The sequence below is a fragment of the Pelodiscus sinensis genome, chromosome 5, assembly GCF_052426305.1.
Source record: "Pelodiscus sinensis isolate ZL-2025 chromosome 5, ASM5242630v1, whole genome shotgun sequence".
Taxonomy (NCBI): domain Eukaryota; kingdom Metazoa; phylum Chordata; order Testudines; family Trionychidae; genus Pelodiscus; species Pelodiscus sinensis.
Genome location: NC_143056.1, coordinates 20,520,673 through 20,546,117, shown reverse-complemented (window position 1 = coordinate 20,546,117; position 25,445 = coordinate 20,520,673). Strand labels below are relative to the sequence as shown.

Genomic DNA, 25,445 nt, shown 5'->3' with positions numbered 1-25,445 from the left:
TATTTCAAACCTAAGCATTTTGCATGGTAATTCTTGAAAGAGATGCGCACACATGCACACACAAAATATTTGGAGAAGTTCATTTCCACTTTTCAAACCTCAGTGATTCCTTTCTGATGTGTGAGAGCACGGCTGATATTCAAAAGTTGATATAGGATCTACAGTACAATATTCACCACAATGTCAAGAATTCTTGCAAGTTGGCTTTGTATCAGTCTCCATTTTGAAGGGCTGGCCAATGTTTTATCAACCATCCGTAGTACATCAGGTAAGGAGGACTTTATCTCTCTCTCGGATGTCAACTGTGTCTAGTGTGGCAGAATTTGGTTTTTGTCTTTTGACAAACATTTTTGATAGTTAATATTTATTTTCTTTTAATGTTCACAAATTCAGGAAATTAGGGGATTGTGGCGTTAGGTTGGATATAATAGCATAAGGCTTTCAGTGCAGCTAAATGCCTTAACACCTGCTCTCTCCCCCCTCGTTGCAGGGGAGATTGCAGTCCTGGCCCAGTAGAGCAGAGACCTCCAGTCAGGGCCCATAAGGAGCAGAAGCGCTCAGCTGCAGGTGTAGCCACCCCCTGCTGAATACCTTCTGCCCGACATTGGGCCTTGTGGACTCCTGGTCATGAGTGAGCAAGGAGTGGTGACAGCACGCAACAGAGGGTGCTCTGTGCAGCTGCTGAGCTGATAATGCTGGATCTCTGCAGACACTAGATGTATGGGAGGCTAACTCTAATGGTGGGATTTTTTTGTTGTTGATCTGTGTCAGGTAAAATTGTCATTACCAGGGCTCGCCGAACCACGGCGAGCCCCGCTCACCAGTCGCACTGTCCAGCGATCTGCGCAGATCGTTCTGCGCATGTGCAGTTCGCCCAAACCTGGCTCTTCTGGGTTGCAATCTACTTGCTACGGGTGAGTAGATTGCGTTATTTGTCGAGCCTTGGTCATTACCACTGACTAACAAATCAAGTCCTGCTAGCTAACCAGTATCAGAGTAGTGCCATGTGTATAGAAGTGAGACTAAGAATATAACTGAACTGAGGATATAAAGAGCAGTGTGGCCTGAGCACCTGTCCAGTTCCTTTCAGTTTCCTGTGATCTCAGAGGGGACCGACCCTTCAGTGTCCACAGCATTTGCTGCCTCCATCAGCATTTACCTGTAAATATTGTAAATAGTTTTATTTAACAATAAATAGCTAAAGTAGATTTGAACATGTAGGTCTATGTCAGGGTGCGCCACTCTCTGCAGGTATAGTGCTTTCTCCTGGCCGTTCTGGGAAATAACTCACTAGGTCAGCATCTCTCTACGTAATTTCAGGGTGATCCTCTTCTCTTTCTCTGTAGCCCCTGTCTTGCTGCTGTACCTGCTGTGGCCTCTTCCTGATTATGACTAGGTCACTATTATGGTTCCCTTTCTGAGTGTGAGGGAGGGGGTAAGGACATTCTTCTCCAGGACAGGCTCAGACAGTCTTGTGCACTGCCCCACTGGTGCTACTTCCCCAGTGGCTGGTTGGAGAGTCTGGGCCTACCCTTTACTCTGGGTTCCTGTTCTGAACCCCTCTAGTCAGCAGTCAAGGTCTGTTTCCACCTGTATCTTGCTGCATTATCCTGAGCCCTGTCCTGTCCTTCTGGCTCTCCCTTCCTTCTCTGGGTCTGCTAGTTTCAGTCCTCTGGCCTTTTAGGGAGCACCTGCAGTCTGTGTGTGTCTGAAGCCTCCAAATGCTTCTCCTTCTTCTAAGAAAGTGATTGCAACCTTTCTCAGCAGCCCCTTGTGTTGCTTGCTTTTTGGTTTTTATAGGCTTAAGCTTGGTCCTGCACAGGTGCGCTGCTTCTGATTAAGGCTTTCCTATTAGCTTCAGCCTATTAGGTTAATTGGCCCATCCTGGCCTCCATTGACCTCGTTCAGGGCTAGTATTGGGTGGACAACCCATCACAAGGTTCTCCCCTGCCTTTTTTTTTTTTTTTTTTTTTTTTTTTAATAGGAGGACTAGTAGGCAAAGAGTCCTAGGGCTCAAGTGCTGTTTCCTGACCTCAGTCCTTTCTGGTCAGCAGACCACTGAAAGGAAAGTTTAAGTGGTCTTCTAAGTGGGGCAGAAGAGCTAATAACATGACATCAAGAAGGCTGGGATGTTTTATGCCTATTTTGCTTCAGTCATCGCTAAAAAAAGTTATGATGCCCAACTACTCAACACAGTTAATAACTAAAAGGGGGACAGAATACAAGCCAATATAAGGTGAAAAACAGATTAAGTATTACGTAGATAAGTTAAATGTGTTCAAGTCAACAAGTCCTGACACAATTCATGCTAGAGTACTTAAGGAACTATCTGAAGCGATCTTGGAAGCCCTAAAGAAGGAACGGACAATCATTTTTCATGAGTGGGCCATTCCACGAATTTGATAAGTTGGTTAAGGGCCCCACTCTTCCATAATACTAATGGAGGAGGTATGGGATCTGGGATGGAGGTTGTGTGCAGAAGGAAGCTTGGGGTGAAGCAGGGAATTGGGACCTGGAGCAGGGAATAGGGGTGCAGAGCCAAGAAGGGATATGGATATGGGTGCAGGAGAAGAGGAGGACGGATGTGGGAGGGGGTGCAGGGTCTGGGATAGGATTGTAACCAGGGGAAGATGTGCAGAGGGTTTGAGTTGTGACCTGAGGCAAGGTAGCAGGAAGGGGAACAGAAGGTTGTGGGGATGGAGGGGTTGGCATGCAGGCTCTGGCCGGGAGGTGCTTACCTAAGTGTCTCCTGACCAGCAACCCAGTGGGACCTTCAGACAGGCTCTCCACCTTCCACTTCTCTGCACACTGCTCAGAGTGGCTTGCAGCAGGGGCCATGAATGCTGTGAGCCTGGCGGGGGGGAGGGAGCAGTGAGCATCACAAGCTGCAAGCATGGCCCCAGCAGCCCCCATTGGCTAGTTTCCTGGCAATGAGAGGTGCAAGATTGTGTTGGGGGCAGGGATAGTACATGAAGTACACATGGCCCTCACAGCCCGCCACTTTGAGTGGTGTGCAGGGGTGTGGAAGGCAGTGAACCTGCCCAAAGCTCCCACTGGGCTGCAGGACGGTAGCTGTGGGGCGGATTAGGTGACTTGGCAGGCTGACTCATTTTGCCCACCCGCTGTCCTAGAGATAGGGAGAAGGGGAAAAACATTGTACCCATCTTTAAAAATGAAAACAGAGGAAATGGAGCACTATAGTCCAGTCAGCCTAACTTCGATATCTGGAAAAATACTCAAGCAAAATTTTAAACAATCATTTTGTAAACACACAGAGAATAACAGAGTTTTAAGGAATAGGTAGCATGGATTTGTTGAACAATTCACACAAACCAACCTAATTTCTTTCTTTGATAGGGTCACTGGCCTAAGGGATGGGGCAAGTGGTAATTGTTAAATGTTGATTTTTAATAAGCCTTTTGACATAGTTCCCTGATTTGCTTATGAGATGTTTATGTGGAAGCGCAGTATAAATGAAATTACTATATGGTGTGTATTACTCTTTGAAATACAGTGGTTCACTGTTAGACTGGGGGGATATATCTAATGAAGTTCTACAGTGTCAGTCTTGGGTTCAGTACCATCCAATATTTTTATTAATGACTTGGATAATGCATGAAGAATATGTTTATGAAATTACCAGATGGACTTTGCTACTGTGCTTAATGTTATGTTGTTAGAATTCAGAATCTCTTTTGAACCTGTGACTCTTACAATGGTTAAGTCATAAGTATATTTAAATAAACAGGAGGTTCTTTATGGCAGAAGCAGGATGCCTATGAAGAAGTCAGTGGGTTAAGAGGAGCAATTAGGAAAATAATAACATTGCTGAGAAGCTAAATGATTGCTACTCATTGGTCTTTGCTATGGAGGATGTGCAGTGGAATTGCTGTGTCTTGGCAAAAAAGATGAGGTATTATCTAAGACTAAGACATCAGAAGAAAACCTGTTGGAACAAATTAATTTAAAAATCAGTAAGTCTCCAGGTTCAGGTGGTACACATCCAAGAATTCTGAAGAAGTGTGTGAAGTGGCTGAGCTGCAAACAGAAATATGCAGTCTCTCACTGAAAGGGCTGTTTTTCCAGAGTTAGAGAGTAGCAAATCTTATACTTATTTTTAAAATAAGATCTGGGGAAATAGACCAGTAAGCTGTACATTTATTCCAGGCAAACTGGTTGAAATAATTAAAATACAATAGTGAGCACGTGGAAAATCATCATAGAATCATAGAACTGGAAGGGACTATGAGAGGTCATCGAGTCCAGTCCCGTCCTTATGGCAGGACCAAGCACCATCTAGACCATCCCCGATATTTCTCTTAAATATCTCCAGAGATGGAGATTCCACAACCTCAATAGGCAATTTATTCCAGTGTTTAACCACCTTGACAGTTAGGAAGCTTTTCCTAATGTCTAACCTAAACCTCCCTTGCTGCAGTTCAAGCCTATCAAGCTTTTTGTTCTATCATCAGAAGCCAAGGAGAATAATTTTTCTCCCTCCTCCTTGTTACACCCTTTTAGATATTTGAAAACCGCTATCATGTCTCCTTTTTCTCCTTTCCAAAGTAAAAAAGCCCAATTCTTTGTCTTCCCTCATAGTTCATGTTCTCTAGACCTTAAATCATTCTTGTTGCTCTTTGGACCTTCTCCAATTTCTCCACATCTTTCTTGAAATGTGGTGCACAGAACCGGACACAATACTTAAGTTGAGGTGGAGACAGTGCAGAGTAGAGCAGAAGAATGATTTCTTGTGTCTTGCTCACAACACTTCTGTTAATGCATCCCAGAATCATGTTTCCTTCTTTTGCAACGGTGTCAGAATGTTGACTCATATTTAGTTTGTGGTCCTCTATGACCTGGGACAGGAGATTCTGTCCTGGGGCAGGGGTGCAGGGATTTGGGTTGTGACCAAGGATAGCAGATTGGAGTGCAAGGTCTAGGAGGGGTTTGCAAGATACTAGAGGAAGTGTAAAAGGGGGATGCAGTGTCTAGGAAGGTGTATGGGGGCTGGGGCAAGGGTACAGAAGGTTTGGGTTAAATGGGGTATGGGTGTAGGAGGGGGACAAAAGTTTGCAAGGTCTGGCTGAAGCGACGAGGAGTCCTGTGGCACCTTATAGACTAACTGAAGTGTAGGAGCATAAGCTTTCGTGGGCAAAGACCCACTTCGTCAGATGCATGTCAGATACCTGGCCAGCACCCAGACAGCAGCCTAGCAGGTTCATTAGCCAGGATCTCTGTCTTCCATGCCCCTGTATGTGCTCACAGCAGCTATAGGGGCCATGTTTGTTGCTGTGAGGATGAGGGGAGAGGCACACTTCATGCTGTCTGTCCTGCGAACAGGCAGCTGTTCTTGGCCAGAAACTGGCCAGTGGGAGCAGTATAAGAAGTCTTTCGCCCCCCCCCTCCCCTGGGCTCTCAGCATTCAGAGACATGCATGGCCCGGTAGCCATCTTTACTAAGTGCCGAGTAGGAGTGGGCCAGGCAGGGAGCTGGCTGAAGCTCTCTCAAGCTGGATCTGGCAGCTTTGCAGGCCAAATCCGGACCATGGATCATAGTTTGCCCAGCCCTGGTATATAGGGATAATTTTCTAAAAGGATTATAATCCAGAAGATTACTTCCCTGCAATACAGTATTTAGTATTCAAGTTGTATTGCAATACATCTTACTTCCTACCATTTGATCAGTTGTAATACGAGTAAGTGCTGGTTATTGTCTGATTTGCCCAATTTGTCCTCTTATTTTCTTTAGGAGTCGCTTGTTCCAAATACTTCAATTCAAAGTATTTTATTAATAAAACTGTATCTCTCTTTAACCTTCTAGATCTGATTTCATGCCTTGCATTTCTAATACTAGATCTGATTAGCTTTTATCATGGTTACAGTTTAAATTGAAAATACTGATCTCATGCTTTTTTCTTCTAGGTTGCAATAAAAATAATTGACAAAACACAATTGAACCCAACTAGTCTTCAGAAGGTAGGCTTCTTTAAGTATTATCATTCAACAGTGCTGCAGCTTGTTTCCTTTTACCTCTTCCTTCTCTGACTCCTGAATTCACAAGCTAAGGTCCTGTAATGTACACCTACCTCATATTTTATATAAATACACAACTGAGCTACTGCTCCTTACTGATAACTTTCCTTCTGAAAGTCATATTTAGAACAGTTTTACAGTTATACAAGGTGAGCATCTTTCAAATAAAGAATGCATGTAAAGCTATGAACAGAGCTTTTACCTTGTCTTTTACCAGTCTTGTTTTTACTCAAATGACCTGAACTCTTTAGTAAATTGAAAAACAGTTCATCTGGCTTTCTTTTGGATGTTTTTTCCCATGTGTGATCCAACTCAGTCAAAATGGCCTCCATGAGTATCTGTTTTGGCTCAGTCACTTCAATAGTCAATTTGTTAAATTTTCAACTCCAAAGTTTCAGTCTATGGGTGAAAAGTCAGACTGAGTCTATGCCTCACATATAATTCTTCAAATTGAAAAATTATTTTGAGGAGTGGGTTTGGGGGAGAGAGACCAACCATCTCACTCTTGGCTATAATCATATTGGCTCATCTATGCTAGCAAGAATAAGAAGTGTTAAATTCTACTTTTGTCGTTGAGTACACAGATATGGCCTAAAGTTGGACACAGAGGTTATAGCTGGTAGGCACTTTCCTGACTAAAACACCGATAGTCAAAAGCTATGTACTTGAATAGAAATACATGGACTTAATCCTATTTGGGTAAGAGATAATAAGAATTTGTTTTATGTGATACAGAGATTAACATAGATATTAATTCAGATTTATACAATAATAAAACAATTAATTGGGTGCTCTTATCTAAATTAATGGCACAAAAGTAAATAGAGAAAACACACAAGTGGGAACTGGATGGCTCAGTTAAGAGATGGAGTTTTTCATTTGTAGGTCATTTCATTCAAATCAGCTTAGGTAAACTATGATTGAAAGTCATTATCTGACTGAAGTCTCTTTAGCTTTCATGAAATGTTCAGTTAAATTTTAAGTAAACAGTGCATTAACTACAGAAACCTGCACCAAGGTCTACTTTTTTGGAAATTTCAGCAGAAGTGGAGAAAAATGCAAAATTGTATAAATGTGCATGTACAAATTGCATCACAAACTCTTTATTATATGTATTTTGGTTTTATTAATCTTTTGATTTTAATGCTTCAGATTTTACATTGAAGCTTTTATTAGCATCATGAAAGTATGTCACTTTAGATAAGAGCAGTTACTGCATTATTGGAAATCTAGACGTGAAAGTCACTTACATGATTTGTTAGTTATTCACAGCACCTTGAAAGAAGACTTTGGGGAGAATTGTAAAGACAGAAGTAATGATAGGTAATCAGGGAGATTCAGAGCATCTTTTTTTTTTTTTTTTGAGTAATATGTGGCCAAAGAAAAGGTAAAGGCATGGAGCAGCTGAGGAGAAGCAATATCTGTATCTTAGTGTCTTTCAAAGATCTCTATCCGGGGCTTGTACCTTGACTTAATGTAAATTAATGGCTACTACACAGAAAGCAAACACTGCATATTTCACAAGATTTAACAAATCAGCAAAACCCAAGGTTAGAAATACTGCACTCATTGATCTCTTTCTAGTGTTCATCCAGTTCCAACTAGGGATGTCAGTGTGTAGATGACTACATGCCTAGGCTTATCGGTTAATCCTATCAACTACATGCACTCCCCCCTTCTTTGCTGTCTGTATCAGATACAGCAAGGGTGGGGAGGTGGGAGCCAGTGCCCAATATAGAGCAGCAGCGTGGAGGGTGAGGGGGAACAGGGGGGAGCCAATAAGCACAAGGAGCCAGCTTTTAAGCCGGCTCTCTGCGCATGCTGATTCTGCAGACGCACTTATTGTCTCTCTCCATCCCCTCCCTTGCTGCCTCCTAGAGGCAGGAGCCATTCTCTCCCCCCACCCCCTTCCAACACCACCACAACCACACACACACTGCTGCCTCTGTCAGATCGGAACTGGTCCCTGATCAGGACTCCTAAAGCACTGCCACAGTACAAATAACCAACAGTATCTCTCTCAGTGAATCAGTTCAGTTACAGATGGAACCAGAACTCCAGGAGCCTTTTTTTCATCACTGGCCACTACTGCAGTTTGTGTGCATCACTTCCTATATCAGGCCTATATCTTTAACTTTAGGAAAGTTCACAAAAACCCACCTCCTCCTGAACTGTTAATCCTATCAACTACATGCACTCCCCCCTTTGTGTCAGGGTTGGAGGGTGTGCTTTTAGGCTGTCAGAATTAGTGATTGTAATCTTAATTTTCTTTGCTGCTTTTGTTACCTCTGTTTTTCACTGTTAGGATCAAATGGGGTTTCCAGTAATTTTTCACAGAAACTTTTAAAAGAGCTAATTCTAGCTACCGTTTTTTTTCTGTTATGTAGGTAAGCTCTTAAAAATAGGTTTAGTAGATGTGGTCTGATTCTCAGTGTCTTGTTTTCCAAGTTATTGTGGGGGTCCAGGAGCACTCTGTGTAGCATGATAGAGAGTCTGTGTGCACTCCTCTTGCTGATGGCTTATTCTGCTCAGTCCCTTCAGTATCAATGGTAATCAAATGTGGTCTCTCGCACATACACACACACACAAATATCCTGGACCTTTGATAGACGGATAACATCTTCCGTGTTGCTATTGGTGAGTGACTAAGCCCAATTGGCAAATCTAATTACAGAGGTCACACAAAAATCTACCATCTGAAGATGTTGTATACTTTCTTTGGATACTGCATTTTTCTTGTAATGTCTGGATTAGTTAATTCTTGAAGCATTTGAGAGCCTTTGCAGTTATTTGCTGCTAGAATAACTTATCCTAAGCCGTGATTTGCAGGACACTGGAAGATATGCCACATGGCCTTTAAGATCTCTTTATAACACTTATACTGACCACCAGCAGAGTACTTCCAAGCTAGCTGTAGAAGACTATCTTCGTTATCTCTGTATCATCCAGCCTCATAACATGTAGGGATATTAAGAACTGTGTAATTAATTTATCACGTACTACACCATTAATCAATAAGGGATAGCACATATTCCTGTCTCCTGCTGGGTCTGGCAATTGCCCCCACTGTGGCTTTGTACTGAAAGTAATTTATGGGCTGGGCAGGCAGCCTACCTCAGTCCCGGCTCACGCCAGCTCCTGGAAGCTACCCCTGCTGCAAGTTCTGCAAAAAAAAAAAAAAAAAAAAAAGTCATTTGGGAGCTGGGCAGTCAGGCAGCCTGGCTCAGTCCTGGCTCACGTGGGTCCTGGGAGCCACCCGCTCTGCAGTTTTGCACAAAAAAGTAATTTAGGAGCAACAGTGGGGGTAGCTCCCGGGTCCCTGCACCAGCCAGGACTGAGGTGAGCTGCCTGCCCACCTAGCTCCTAAATTACTTTCCCTTCAGAGCCACAGTGGGAGTAACTCCGAGGGACCTGGCACCAGCCAGGACTGAGCCATGCTTCTGGCCAGCCTTCTAAAAATTTACTTGCAGAGGGGTGGGGTAGGGTGGGGTCGTTAGCAAAAGCTTATAGGTTAATGCTTATCGATTATTAGGGATGTAATAGTATAGACTATTATCATGACCAATCTAGCAGAACTGTTCATAAGCATTGCTTCCATGTTCATGGCACCACTCAGCTCAAGGACCTTAGTGTTAGGAATTTTGTCTCACTAATTCACATGAGCAATCTTCCTGAGGCCGCGCATATGGAACTGATAGTTTCAAAACATGGAAGTGATATATGATCTATGACTCTGAGCCATACAGCAGGACAGATTCCTGATTAACTGTTACCTTCATATGAAGTTTATCACCATGATCATTCCATAAGTGTTTGGTCAATCTCCCAAAGGCAGTATTGGCTTTCACTAGTAAAACAGTGGAGGACAATACACTTCCAAGTAGAAAAACTTATCACGAGTAGTCCTGTGGCACCTTAAACTAACAAAAATCTAAATAGTGGAGGTTTTGCCTATGATAGCTCATGATTCTCTCTCTCTCTCGTGTATTTATTTAGCCTCTAAGGTGCCACAGGACTACTCGTTATTTTTAAAGTTACAAACTAACATGACTATCTCTCTGAGACTTTGAAACTTATCAACAGACTTATGGACAGTATCAGCAGCAGTGATCACTGGAGTTCTGTGTTCTTTCTGAACAGATTGAGACATCATCTCTGCCATCTTGAGGCTCACAGTGAGTCCAAAACAGTGAGCAGGAGTAGCAAAATGATCAAAAAGCTCCTGTGCATCCTCGACTGAATGAAACAATGTACAGCGATCAGCAAACAGGAGATCACAGTTGTAGTGAACACTTTGGTGCAAGCCTGAAGTCTGAAGAGTTTTAAAATGCTGCTGTCAGTTTGGAATTGAATAGGGATGCCCAACGTTCAATCCTTGAATGCAACTAACAGCGTCATCGAAAAGTAGATACTGAACAGAAGAGGAACAAGGACACGTCCTTGCTTTGTACCATTTGATATGGCAAAAGGTGCTGATCTGTCTCCAGCCCAGCAAGCCATCATGAAAGGACTGAACTATATTGATGATTTTTTCAGGACAGTCGATTCACCCAAGTACATTCCGGAGTCCATTTCTGTTGACAGTGTCAAATGCCTTGATCAAGTCTATGAAAATCATGTAGAGATCCTGATATTACTCTCAACATTTTTCTTGGATCTATCTGCCTGGCTGTGAATATCATGTTGGTAGTGTCTCAATTGGCACAAAATCCACACTGACTTTCAAGATTGATTGCCATTTGTGAACACATGTAATGATAGCTGGTTGCAATGCAGGCCAGGATCTTGCCAACTATAGACAACAGTGAGATGTCCTGGTGGTTATAACAGCATACAAAGTCACCTTTTCTCTTGTATATGTGTACAGGCAGGGCAACTTTGAAATCCTGGGGGTGTTCGCTCTTTCCCCAAATGGTGATAAATAAATGTGAGAGACAACTCATCACCTGGCCACCACCAGCTTTATAAATCTCTGATGGGATTGTGTCACAGCCGGGTGCCTTTCCAGATTTCATCTGCTTGACAGATTTTTGTACCTCATCAAGAGTTGGTAGTATAGCTAGCTGTGAATCATTAGCCCATCGAGGAATCTCTTCAAGAAAACTGCTGTCAGAAGTTGATGTCTGGTTTAATACATTGCAAAAATATTCAGCCCAGCAGTCAAGGATTTTAGCACTATCTGTAATCAAAGTACTACTATCAGCAGAGTGCACTGATCTGATGTAGAGCCAGCAATGCATGGTCCATAGACTCCTTTCAGCCCATCATAGAATGCTTTAAAATCATGTCTATTGATGGCATCTTGAAGTAGGATTGCTTTATATTTCTATCAGTCATCTTTCATTTGCCATAATTTGACTTCTCCTTAGCTCAAATATATGTAGATTTCCTGGAGGCATTCTTTTTATCATTAATCCAGGCCAGGTGTATCACATACATGTTATCAAGAAGAGCTCAGGCCTCTTTGTCATCTACCAGTCCTTGTGTTTGCGTTTTCAAAAACATAGTATTTCAACAGTAGTTTTGTAGGTTGTTTCCTTGATGTTAATGCAGTCCTTCTGAATTATGGATTGCTGCTCTGGACCTTCATTGTTAATGACTAAGGAGGTGTCAAGACTGAGTTGAAGCAATGCTTGTGTCTCGCGCATTTCAAGTTTACCTATATCCAACTTTTTCTTGGCATATAGCAGAATGATGAGGTTTGGTGGACAAAGGTTCAGAGACACACCACTTCCTTGTAATGGTCAGACCAGGAGTAAGTGCCATATATTGCATGAGTCAACTTAATGGCAGAAAGCTCTTTTTGTTTTGTAATGAAATAGTCAATCTTATGCCACTGCTTAGACCCAAAGTGCATCCAAGCATCTTTGCATTTGTTCATCTGTTGGAAGAACATGCTTGCAATAGCAAGCTCATGCTGTGCATGAGTTTGAAGAAGGATGGTGCCATTTGAGTTCTTGCCTCCAATACCATGATGTCTGAGCACCTTTGGTGCAGTCTTGACCAACTCTAGCATTAAAACCATTGAGTATTTATAGCTTGGATTTAGAAAGTACTGAAGAGATCATTGAATTCAGGCTATCATAGCCTCCTTTTCAGCATCTGCAGTAGGCAAAGTGAGTACATATATACTAACAAGAACAAGGCACTATCCCTGTCTCAGTCTAAGTCTTGCTGTCATGAGGTGAGGACTGATGGTATGTAGCTGGGATTCAAGCCGGACTTTCATATAGTAAAGCCAACTCCTGCTTGTCTTCGATTCCCCTCAGAATAGTCCACAAAACCTCTGTGAACTGGCTGGTATCAGAGATGCATGTCTCGCTTAAAGTTGTGACATCAATGTTAGAACGTGCAGGTTCTCCATTGATTGCTGTCCTGCATTGAAGGCATTCATCACTGTTGAAATGTGCTGTTCCAGGATTCAAAGTGTAGTGTATTGATTTCCTTTTGTGACCGCAAAATTAGATATCCAGTCAGTCATGGTTAACTGACCGGAATCTTCTGGAACAAGCTGTGTATAGGGATTGTTTTCTCTTCCCCTCCTCTTTTTCAAAGAGAGCAGCACTGTCCCTAAATTATTACCTGGACAGGATATGGGAGCTCCGGTTGTTCTAATTCAGCAATCAGCAGATGACCATCACACCAGCCTGCCTATGTGAAAATTGGAGGCTATATGCTGCCACTGGTATCCTCTGCCTGCATCTGATGTAACTTGCCCATCTCCGAAGATCAACAAGAGGTAAATCTTTAGCATCAAGAGAGATACCTTTCCATACCATTTGAACCCCACTCTCTTCTTATACCGACCATCATATATACAGGCATAGGAACTATGACGTGCACTGAAGGGAGTGAGTTCAGGTTCAAGATCAGTTGCCTCAGTTTGAAATCAGTTGCCCTTCTCCTAGGTACTATTGGTCCACCATGCCTTATTACATATTATTGGGCTCAAGTCCTCAAGATCAGGCCATGGGGGGCTTCCTCAATCCGCTACCCTGAGGACATTCCTTACACCATAGTACCCCAGCACAAGGGTACACACCTACTTGCTTACAGTTCTCTCATATTTTGGCATAGTTGCTGTAGTCCCTGCCACTTCTTTCTCCTTCATCAGTGGGGAAACACTACAGTAATGCATAATTAAAATTATTCATGTTCAAAGATGTTTGTACCATTCCTGCTGAATAGCGGTATCATAGATTAGGATTAAAAGAGATGTTAGGAGTAGGGGTGTGAACGAATAGTTGACTATCTGATTAACCAGCCTATAAGCCTAGGCTTATTGGTTAATCTAGTTGACTACTCACATTTTCCTGCCCTTGCTGCCTCTGTATCAGTGTTGGGGGAAGCAGGAGCTGGTGGGAACCGGCCGCTGCCCCTACCATTGCTTCTTGCTGTGTCATCTGTCACAACTGAGAATGGCCTTTCTCCATCATTTTTGGAACCTGCCCACCTTTTCAGGTAGTTGAAGGCTGCTATTAAAACCCTACTCATTTTTCTCTTCTGCATATTAAATAATCCCAGTGGATTCTCTCCTTTTTTTTTTTTTGGTAGTGGGAGGTCCCAAAATCAGATGCAGTACTCCAGATGTGGTCTCACCAGTGCTGAGTAGAGAGGAATAATTATTCCTGTTGGTCTGTTGGCAGTGCTCCTATTAACTCAGCCCAATATACTGTTAGAAGGATTTTATTTTCCTCAGTTTTGTTGGTTCTTATTTTTGTTTCTCACACCCCAATCTTTTTAATGTAAACTGTTTTAATGTCCATGAGCCATAACTGCAGCTACTACTCCCAATAGATTACGGGGGGGGACTCAAAAAAGGAAAGATGATAATGTTTAAGAATGTGTGGACAGATCTGTGTTGAAGGAAACTCGTATAATTAACGTTCTTGTCATTCATTCTTATTTCTGACTTAGTTGGCAGGATCCTCTAGGGTCTGAACAAATTCTCATTTTTGTCCATACTCCTCTAATGCGTATGTTTTCCACACAAATCTTTCTTTGTTAAGCATGCCATAGCCTTTTAATTTACTAGTGTAGCTGTGAGACTAGTCTTAAATTTAAAATATAACTTCTTGATTGCTCCCTCTTTTGTCAAGCCAGTGTGTCTTTCACAAAGTAATCAAGATTTGAGAGTGCTAACCATCTGGACTCTTGGGATGATGTGAACAGTTTGCAATTGATTACAACTTACTGCGCTACCTAAAAAGATGATTCTTTGTGTCCCCTCGTTTCAAGCCTCCTGGGAATAGACCTCTGCAAAATAAAAGGGAATATATATACAATAGCATTTGTAATTCAATGTTCTTATGATGATGTCTATCTTATATTTAGATTGCTTGTTAGAGAAAATAAAAGTTTATGGCAGGGCTACTCAACATGCGGTCCGTGGCCCATTTGTTTGTGGCCCGCGGTATGGTTTGGGTTTACGCGGGGCTCAACACACGGCCTGTGCGTGGGATCCTTTGACCATGGCCTCCACTGGGAACGCACTCCACAATGGTGAGGCATCTCCCAGGTGGGGTGAGCATTGAAAGACTCAAGCGAATGGGCTGGCTGGAACAGATGGGTACAGGATGTCGATGTTTCTAGCCCCCAGGGAGGAGGTGCCAGGAGCTCCTGGGCATTGTGGAAAGTGCTTTATATTCATGCCCGTCAGTGTGAAATAAACTATTTGCATATATTTGCATGTATATGCAATCACACTTAAGTTGCAGCCCTCGGCATGTGCTGTGAATATCGTTGTGGCCCTTGGGGCTTCCAAAGTTGAGTAGCCCTGATTTATAGCGTTCAGAATCAAGTTTTTGAAGACAATACTACATAATAAATAACATGACCTTCTTGTTAGTTTTTCAGTGTAACAAAATAAGAGGTTAGAGCAAAATGCAGAGAGGATAGACAACTTTGCCTTTTAACATTTTTTAATCCAAGACTTTGCCTTAGTGTAATTGTCATCTTGATTGTACATCAGAAAATTGGGGACTGATTATCTTATTTGGACACAAAATAAAATGTCAGCCTAACATTTGTGTGTATACAATATGTCAAATTGGACTACTGTATAACTTTAAAAATATTTATAAGAACATACTGGGTCAGACCAAAGATCCAGTGTCCTGTCTTTCGACAGTGACAAATGCTAGGTGCCCCAGATGGAATGAACAAAACAGGTAATCATCAAATGATCCATCTCTTGTTGCCCATTCCCAGCTTGTGGTGATAGCCATTGATAGACCTAGCCTCCATTAATTTATCTAGTACTTTTTTGAGCCCTGTTAAAGTTCTGGCCTTCATATCATCCTGTGGCAAGGAGTTCCACAGGTTGACTGTGTATTGTGTGAACTACTTTCTTTTGCTTGTTTTTAAATGTGCTACCTATACATTTCATTTGGTGACCCCTAGTTCTTGTTTTATGGGAGCAAGTAAACGTTTTCCTTTTTTACTTTCTCCATACCAGTCATGATTTCATAGACCTCTATCATATCCTCCCCTAGTCATCTCTTTTCCAAGCTCAAAGCTCCCACGCTTCCCATTTCCTATATGGGCTCTTCTTCATATAAGTAACAAAGTTCCCACTTGTGGAATTTCCATTGAGCAGTCCCATCAAGGAGAGGCATGGTTTGTATGCCTTCCTGTCCCAAAATTCAACTGGAAGGCAATCCCCTCCTAACCCTGTATATCCCTCTGAGATCTCATTAAGCAAGGTCCTTCCCATTCACAAAACTGTAAGATAATAAAGGACATTTAATTTAGCAGTAAGACTCTAGATGTGAGGCTTTGTCTGGACTTCATGATCAATAATTGTCTGCTTGTTATAATTGAAGGGAAGTGTGATAAATTTTGTTTGCTTTAATTCATTTTGGTGAGTAGATGTAGTATTCATGAAAGGTATTGGATTTACATACCCTCTCGCTCAAATTTGGCTGTCTCGCTGCAGAACAAATACATTATAGGCTGTGACAGAGCAGGCATCAATCTCATGAATCCCTATATCTGTGCCTCAGTTCTTTCTTCGAGGGACCCTCCTTTAGATCCAAGAAGGCGATTTTCCCTCTCCTTCTTCCCAATTAATCCTTGCTTATTGGCAGTATAAAAAAAATTGTGCTTTTTGTGATGTAAACAGTTGATGGTGACCAATCACTTGACTGTGACTAACAAACAGCTATCAGAAGGTTTAGCAGTCACTATCTTAAAATAAAATCCTTTAATACATCATAGTATTCCTAGTACTTGGAATAGGAAATGTAGCAGTAAGTATGACTATAATAAAGAATAAAGGTGACCTTTTAATAAAACTAAATAAAATGAACTGGATCAAAACCAATTACCTAGCAATTAAAGCTGCCATTTATCTGTTGAAGTATCCAGTATCCCATTAGAATAACTTTTTTTAAAGCTGGCATTTCACTCTTGTCTGCAAAGAGCTTATTCTGTCCATTTGAAAGTGGAAAATGTAGTATCAGCCTCTTAGAAAGGAATGAATGGTAATTGTTTTGTCACTAGTTTGATTTCCTATTATCTTTTTTTATTTCAGCTTTTCAGAGAAGTAAGAATAATGAAGATTTTAAATCACCCAAATATAGGTATTTCGTGTTTTCCTCACATGTTATTACTATGTAACTCTTTTAAGAGAGAGCTTATTTTTGGAGTGATTGCACATGTCCATTTTGCTGTAGATTTGTGACACAATTGTGCACTGGAACTCGAGTGTTTTCTTAGTGATGTGTGGTAGGGCAGAATGCCCACCCTCTGCTACCTGTCATACTGCAGGAACAAAGAGCCAAGTCATACCCAGTCCCCTCAGTTCTTTCCTGCCATCTGTAATAGTTATTGGAGCGCATTTTCCTTGCTTCTGCTAGTCTTTAATCACTCCTGTAAATAGTACCCATAGTATAGTTAATGTAGTTTAGAAGTTAAAGTGGATAATGACAAAAAAAATTGTGTAGATTTGGCATCCAGTTTGAGTACCAGAGATATGCCACACTCTGGGTTTTAAGTCCTGACACACTTGTGGTAATGAAGTGGAGGGATGTTAAATTTTGATTAATTGACTGGTGGTGTAGTGGGATCCTGTGTGTGCCCTAACCTAGTCAGTTCCACCATCCAGAGTATTCTGCTTTTCCACCCTGGTTTCAGTCTCATTAACAGCAAGGGGCTTATCAAAGGGACCCTTAGGTCACACACAGTTGGGGAGTGGGGCTGTAACAATAGCTTTTTTGGAGCCAGTGGGAGTCCCGCCACCTCAATGAGTTTCACATAATGTCTGTTAGAAGCATTGATGCCTCAAGTGTTGATACAAAGCCCAACATCAAACAGATTCAAGATCCCTCTTGTGAGCAGCCAATAGAAAAGCAAGAACTAGACAGTTCCCCCCACTACCATTATCATCCTCTTCCTCACCCCCTTGATGAGGCATTTCTGTCACCTGATGATTGTAAAGTTCATCAGGAGTTGCTGAAGTTGATGGCTATGGTCCTGGACATCGTACTAGAGGTAATCCAAGAATAATTCCACATGCTGATGGACATCTTTGTATCTGCGACCCCAGCTAGAATAGCTTTCCCTATAAATGAAGCTATTTTAGAACTGACCAAAGTCCTTTGCCAGACTGCAGGCTAGGGATGTGAAAGGCTAACTGGTTAACCCCACCTTAATTGGTGATGCTTACCGGTTCCGTCAGCCACAGGGCTTGCTGCGGACAGAGGCTGCTCTGGGAATCCAGTGTAGCTCTTGTCCATAGCAGGCCCCAGTTGGGTGGGGTGAAGGTAAAGGGGCTACTCCAGCCTGGCTGTGGCAGTGGAGAAAGGGCGGGGAAGCCTGCCTCCCCCCTTCTTATCAGTTAAATTTCTGATTTAACCAGTTAACCAATTGAATGGGATTTTATATCCCTACCCCAGCTTTCCTGCTGTCAGTTGTTAAAAAAAAATGGAGAGGAGGTACTAGGTCCCGTCTTATGTATTCTTCTCCTGGTAGTGGCACCATACATCAACTCCAGAAAATAAACACACCAAGAAGCTTAACTTATTTAGAAGGAAGCTTTATTCCACAGGGTCTAGATGCAGTAGATTCTGTAGCTTGTGGCATGGTCTTTGCTATTATAATGAAGTGCTCATCCTAGTTATGCTCTTCTGGCTTTCCTCCAGAAGTGAAACAGACAGTTTGACATCTCCCTTTTGAAGGATCATTGTTCTCAGAACAGACTGACAAGACTCTGCATAATCTCAAAGACTAAAGCAACTCTGAGCATTTGCCCCCCAGCCATGAAGTGAAAAATATTCCATTTTCAGAGGTTTGCTCTTTAAGCCCAGGGCCTGCCAAGAAGGAGCAGCCAAAGGCTACAAAAGGTGACCACGACCACTCGCTGATGCCAGTGCCAGTTCCTCAAGGCAGGCAGATCTTGCAGTACCTCATTTGGTTGGCAGGTCAAGAGCAGCTTACCAGCTTTAGGAGTGCCATCTTTTTCTTTTCCAAGTTTTGTAAACCATCTGACTTTTGTTGTACTTAGGCTCCCACCACAGCAGATTGGAGAATACGAAGGACAGTGAAACTCACAAAATAGTGTTACTGACAGATACACAATTACAGCTCCTTGTAGGATATAGAGACGGTCCCTCCTTTGTTTAAGGGAAAGGGGTTTTGCTCTGAATACTTCTTGATCCTGAAAGCAAAAGGGAGTTTCAGGACCATTTTAGATCTAAGGCAGTTAAAAAATAATTCTGGATAATCACTCTAGCACCCCTCCCTGATGCTGGGGAATTACTGTGCTGGTCTTGATATAAAGGATGTTTGCTTTCATATGGCTGTTTATCAGAGCTGCAGTTCTCTAGAAGACAGGGATCCAAGTCTTCCCTTTCCTGGATGACTGGCAGATAAGAAGTCAATCCACTCTGCAGGTAGTATCTAGCATAAGCAAATCTAATCCACCTTGAGTGTCTCAGCCTGGTGGTCAACACAGACATGTCAGTCCTATCTCCAGTACAGAAAATAGTATATTGAAGCAGTAATGGGCATGATAATGAGCAAGCCTCACTACCACTTTTAAGGTTCCATGCAATGCAAGCTTTATTCTGAACTCAAAGACTTATCCCCTCACCATAGCAAAAAGCTGTGCAAGGCTGCAGGAACATATGGCAGCATGCATTCTGTGGTTCAATATGCCAGGTCATCAAGGTTGGTTGGCAGAGACTTATCCTCTAAGAAGGCACCATATAGACCTATCAGTGAATGTACCAAATCATCTATCTACCCTAGTTTGGTGGACAGACTCTACCAGTGGCTACAAGGTAGTTCCTTTTGCAGTACCTCAACAATCTTTCTTTTTAGTCATAGTTGCTTTGGACCTGAGTTGAGGATGAAAATCCTCCCGTCTCCTAGATAGCTGTCTGCCCATAAACATCAGAGAGTTGCAGACTATCTGATTAGCTTGCATGATCTTCCTTCTTCACATCAGGTAAAAAAGCTTGTTGGGGCTGACTGAGAATATGACAATCATGTTTTATGTAAGTAAATGAGAAAGGGCCCAGTCCTTGTTACTCTCTTGGGAAAGTAGTTCTGCTGTGGGACTTGTATATTGGCAATGAATGCCATACTTCTGAAAGCAGCCTTCTTCCCAGAGTCTCGGAATACTCTGTCTGAGCAGATTGATAAGCACTCGCCATGAGCAGACCAGACACAGCAAGCTCCATTTTCCATCTTGGGAAAATCCCAAAATTAATCTGTTTGCAACCAACAATGACAGAAAATGTCACCAGTTTTCCCAAAGTGGGACATAGCCTGGGTTTATTGATAGATGATTTTCTTTTGCTATGGTCAGAGCTTCTGCAATACATACTTTTCCACATCTCTCTTTAGCCGAGGTTTGTGTGAGGTCAAGCAAGCATGTCTTACTGTATGCCTTGTTATGGCACTGTCAGAACTGGTTTTCACAGCTAAATGGAATTGACTTTCTGTTTGATCAACGCTGGACTATGTGCTGTACCTGAAGCTTCAAAGATTGGCTAGAGGCTATCTAAGCATTTTACTCACCTGTGGATAACAATCCCCTTCTTTCCCAACCCAATGCCTGTCAGATGTTTAAAGGGTTTGAACAGACTATTTATGCAGGTACAGAACCATATTCCACCATGGCTCTTGAATCTAATCTTAAAGTGGATGGGTCCCTTCTTTGAGCCTCCAGCAATCTGCTATCTATTGCACTTTTCACTGAATATAACATTTTTAGTAGTCATAATATCAGCCAGGAAAGTGGGGTTGAGGGGGAACTAACATCAGATCCTCCATAAACAGTTTTCTTTTTAAAAAAGGGTCTCCTCTTTTTGTATTACCCAAGCAAGAAGTTTTCTTATTGACCTTTTCCCCAAAGCCTCACTGGTAACAAATGTGAGACGAGATTGTACACTTTAGATGCTAAAAGATATCTTAATTTAAGTTGTTTGTTGGCTTTGTGGGCAAAATGAAGGGCAGTTTTGTTTCCACACAAAAGATTTCATCATAGATATTCATTTGTGTTTGCTAACATGAAGCCGCAAGAGAGAATTTTGAGTCATTCGACTAGCTCCCAATCAACCGTAATACAGTAGTATTTCTAGCAAACTTGCCCATATGAGACTTTTGGAAAGACAAGCTGGACATCTTGTTATTAATTTGCCTCTCACTGCATTATTAGCAATCTAAAGGCAATGCTACATTTGAATGAGTGGTCCTAGAGTTCCTGTTCAAATAGATTCCAAATGCACCTTCAGTTGGGGATGGGTGGCTTTTGAGTCACCTACAGTCGAATGGACATGTGCAATCACTCGAAGAAAAAAGGTTGCTAATGTTTCCATTACTGTTGGTCTTCAGGATGTGTTGCACGTGTCCATTCCATGACCTGTTCTCCTTCCCTTCTCTATCAGTCTTTCTGAAACCGAGGAGAGGGCAAGTTCTTTTATGCCTGCATGAAAGGCACTTGAGGGTAATCATTCCAACTTGATGGGAACTATTAGGGGGAAAAAGTTCCCAGCTGTACACTGGCGCATACACATACCTACAGTGGAAGGGACATGTGCAGCATATTTCAAGAAACAGTTATGGAAAGGTGAGTAACTATTGTTTAAAGTTAAAGTGTGTACAAATATAATGAAGGTTCTGTGTCATGGAGCCTGCTTAGAATCATGATAGGGAGATAAATGTTTTAGTGTAAGGACATTCCATTGGATGCATAGTCTTGCCTGGCCTGGCTACTATACTACTATATATGAGAAGTGTTTTTTAAAGAGAGAGAAAGAATACTTAGGACCTGAGACCCTGTGTATAATGTGATTACTGCAAATTGTTCTTTGTGTATTGCATAGTGCCCCAGAATGTAAACTTTCACTTAAATAAAATTAAAAACATTGATCCCTTGGGAGAGGAGAAGGCACTCAGAATGTAAAATGTATTTAAAGTGATAGCTCTATCTTTTGGAGTTGCAGGCAATACTGAGGCAGTAACCTACCCTGAAAATTATATATATATAATTCTGGCTTGAAAAAAAACCCACTCAGTTTTAGGGTCACGTGAAAGTCAATTTAAGCATAGCTCTTAGAAAACAAAGCTCTGGGTAACAATAATTTATTTATTTTTATATATATATAATAAATAAATAAATAAATAAATTATTGTTACCCAGAGCTTTGTTTTCTAAGAGCTATGCTTAAATTGACTTTCACGTGACCCTAAAACTGAGTGGGTTTTTTTTCAAGCCAGAATTGTACATTTATAATAGCTTGACCTAGACTACATACTACTGATAAAGCCTTTCAGTTTTTTCATTTGGAAGCATGAAATGAAAATAATTACTTTTAAAAAGAGTTACTTTGATACTGTCAAGTAGCAGTAGTCTTCTTTGAGGGAATCTTCAACAAAAACTATTAAAAAAACTAGACTTCTGTAATTGGTTCTAATCTTTTAGTAAATTACTGCTCTTTTTTCTCTAGTGAAGTTATTTGAAGTAATTGAAACTGAAAAAACTCTCTACTTAATCATGGAATATGCAAGTGGCGGTAAGTATTTTCCTTTTACATGATACAAGTATATTGCCAAATGATATTGAAGCTTTCTATGTGATGCTCCTTAAAATAAGAAATATTGATTTAATAATAGTGCATAATAATGCATTTTCATGTGAAATGTTAGTATTTTGGGAGACATTTTCTTAAAGCTTAAACTTTTTAAAAAACAATAAAGTAATGTCTGTCAGTTTGTCCAGACTTAGTTTAGAAGAAAGGCAAGCTTTATTGAAATCCAGAGGGAATTTTTTTCATTATTTTCATTGATCAGTCCAGAATAGTGGTAATTGTGAAATAAAGATAATCACACTAAATTGGAATTGGTATCACAGTTGGTATCAATGGTATGGTATTTGTTAAAGTTAAGTATATTCAGATGTACTGTTGTATGAGTTAATGGTGTATAACATTCAGGTAGAAAGTTTAGCAAATCTTATTAAATCACCAATACTTCAATATTGCACTTCTTGTTTTTGAATACTGGTGAAATATGGACTATTCTGATTTAAGTGGCCCTCTTAATTAAAACAGTGGTTCTCAAACTGTGGCCATTGAGCTCAGGGCTCCCCACCTTCTCCCTCCCCCCCCAGCAAGGTTGGAGCACCAGCTTCCCACTGAGGGGTGGGGAAAGAAAGCCCCTAACCCCTTTGCCATGTCCAACTTGTGATGAAGTGGAACCAGAAGTGGCCTGGAGGTTTTCCCTGCTACTTCCATTGGTTGGAATTCAATAAAAAGAAATGCAAAGTACTACACTAAGGAAAAAACAGTCAGTTTCTCACACGCAAAATGGGAAGTCACTGTCTAGGAAAGAGTACTGCTGCAAGTGATCTAGGAGGCCATAGTACGCCACAAGCTGAATGAGTCAATTGTTTGAAAAAAAGGAAACATCATTCTGGGATGCATTAACAGAAGGATTGTAAGCAAGACACAAGAAGTTGTTCTTCCATTTTACTCTGCAGTAATTAGTCCTCAATTGGAGTATTGTGTCTAGTTTTGGGCACCACATTTCAGGAAAGCTGTGGAGAAATTGGAGAAGGTCCAGAGAAGAGCAGCAAAAATTATTAAAGGTCTAGAAAACTAAAATAATTGGTTTTGTTTCATTTGGAAAAGAAAAGACAGAGGACATGATAGCAGCTTTCAAGTACCTAAAAGGATGTTACAAGGAGGAGGGAGGAAAAATTATTCTCCTTCATGTCTGATGATAGGACAAGAAGCAATGGGATTAAATTGCAGCATGGGACATTTAGGTTGGATATTAAGAAAAATATCCTGTCAGGGTGGTTAAGCACTGGAATAAATTGCTAGAGCTTGTGGAATCTCTATCATTAGATAGTGCTTAGTGCTGCCATGAGTGCAGTGGACTGGACTTGATGACCTCTCAAGGCCTCTTACAGTTCTGGTAGTCTGATTCTGTGGTCTTCAGTTTTATGAGTAGACCGATGTTTGTCCTGTAAAACAGAAGAGCAAAGTTTCACCATTGGGTCCCATTGCTTTTGTGCGGCATATCTGGGATATCATGATGTGGTTGCTGTTATGAATTGTGTTCTGGCAGTTGTATTTGAACTCCTAGGTGCCTTAGACGCATAGACTAACTTTGTCTAAATAGTGCTTAATGGTATGGAAGGGTATCTATCGATATTTTAGAATGCATTTGTCTGCGAGTCCATTCGTTCAAGAACTCCTCCTAAACAGTAAGAGCTAGGGCCAGAGTGGAGGGGGAAGGCCACTGGCAGCTGGAGGGAGAAAAAATGTCCCTGTCAACCGGGGGAAGGTTTGGGGAAAGAAAAGACCCATGCTGGATGGGAGCCCCCCGACCTGAGCTCCTCACCCCCAAACCCTCACTCATACCTTCTTGCCCCCAGCCTCCTGTACCCCCACCTCCACATTCTTAAGGCCTTACCCTGAATCCTGCACCTTCCCTATCCTCCACACATGGCCAGCCTCTTGCCCTGAAGGATCCAGGCAATGCTGGATAACTCTGCTAGTAATAATGTAAGAATGGCTATATTGGATCAGATCAATTGTTCATCTAACCTAATATCTTGTCTTCTGACAGTAGCCAGTACCAGATGCTTCATAGAGAGTGAACAGAACAGGATCGTTTATCAAGTGACCCTGTTCTGAAATCCTAGCTTTTAGCACTCAGAAGTTTAGGAATACCCAGAGCATGGGGTTGCATACCTGACCGTCTTGGTTGGATCTATCTTCTATGCACTTACCTAATTCTTTTTAAACACAGTTATATTTTTGAGATTCACAGTATCCCCTGGCCATAAGTTCCACAGGTTGTGTGTTGTGTGAAGTACTTCCTTATTTGTTTTTAAACCTGCTGCCTGTTAATTTAATTGGATGACCCCCCTGCTTTGTTATGTAAAAGGGGTTGTTAACACTTCCTCATTAACTTTCTTCAACCTATTTGTGATTTTATGGACCTCTGTGGTATCTCCCTTCAGTCATCTCTAAGATGAAACAGTTCATCTCTTTAATCTTTCCTCATATGGAAGCAGTTCCATATCACAAACCATTTGTGTTGCCTTTCTCTGTACTAAAATAAAAATATTTTTGAGACGGGGTGATCAGAACTGCACACACATTAAACTGTGGGTCTGTTGTGGTTTTGTATAGTAGCATAATATTTTGTTTTATTATCTACCCCTTTCCTAATGGTGTCTAACATTGTTAGCTTTTTTTGACCTTTGTACGTTTGAGCTCACTAGTGTATGTTCACCTTTTCCTACTAGTTGGTATTTTTTTACTCAAAAGTGAGGCCATACTGCCATCTAGTGACTGGCTTACAGAGTATAGAAGGCCCAAAATTATTACAAATAACTGAGGACATGTCTGTACTATAGACTTAAGTAGATCAGCATTAGAACATCTATCTTATAGCCATCTTAGCAATTGCTGCTATGGTTTGTGGCTGTACTAACTCCTGTCAGTGGTGTGCACCCTCATTAGGAGTGCTTCCACTGACTTAAGAGGGGCAGTGTGGAGGGCTGAGAGGCCAGGGTCTCAGTTCCATGCACGGCTTTCCTCCAACCCCCAGGCACTTGGCTACCTGTTCCCCATCAGGAGCTCAACTGCCACTTTACCTCCATCTGCCCTGGGCTCTCGGCTGCATTACTCCCAATGGGAAGCCTGCGTGGCAGCTGGGCTTGAAACCTAGAGCCTGAGGCCAGCTCTGGCTCCAGCTGGAGCCCTCCATCTGCCCTGGTGTTACAGTCCAATCTGTAAATCTGACTTTCTTGTCAATTTCCTGTCTGGGTCTTTCAGGGAGCTGTGAAATTGATGAGAATGACAGCTAGCAGCTGATGTAAATAACCTGTAGTGTCTACACAGACACTACATTGCCCTAAATATACCAGTGTAAGTCTCACACCTCTTG

At 41.7% G+C, this 25,445-nt stretch overlaps 1 protein-coding gene and 1 long non-coding RNA gene across 7 annotated transcripts in view; one reads left to right on the top strand and one right to left on the bottom strand.

Moving 5' to 3' along the window:
- MARK3 (microtubule affinity regulating kinase 3) overlaps window positions 1-25,445 on the top strand; it is a 115,521-nt gene that overhangs the window by 27,215 nt on the left and 62,861 nt on the right. For 5 of the 6 annotated variants that reach the window (XM_089778343.1, XM_006130994.5, XM_006130993.5 and 2 more), the window contains 3 exons: window positions 5,922-5,975; window positions 16,567-16,615; window positions 21,989-22,054. In XM_089778343.1, the coding sequence (XP_089634469.1) occupies window positions 5,922-5,975; window positions 16,567-16,615; window positions 21,989-22,054 (169 nt within the window). Of the gene's footprint in view, window positions 1-5,921; window positions 5,976-10,227; window positions 12,772-16,566; window positions 16,616-21,988; window positions 22,055-25,445 lie in introns of those variants that run through there. The other variant, XM_014577464.4, reaches the window with a different exon arrangement.
- Window positions 9,061-23,509, bottom strand: LOC112547088 (uncharacterized). Its single transcript, XR_003090837.3, has 3 exons — window positions 23,453-23,509; window positions 14,235-14,288; window positions 9,061-9,195 (listed from the first exon to the last, which is right to left on the bottom strand). It is a non-coding gene; the product is annotated as an uncharacterized LOC112547088 (long non-coding RNA).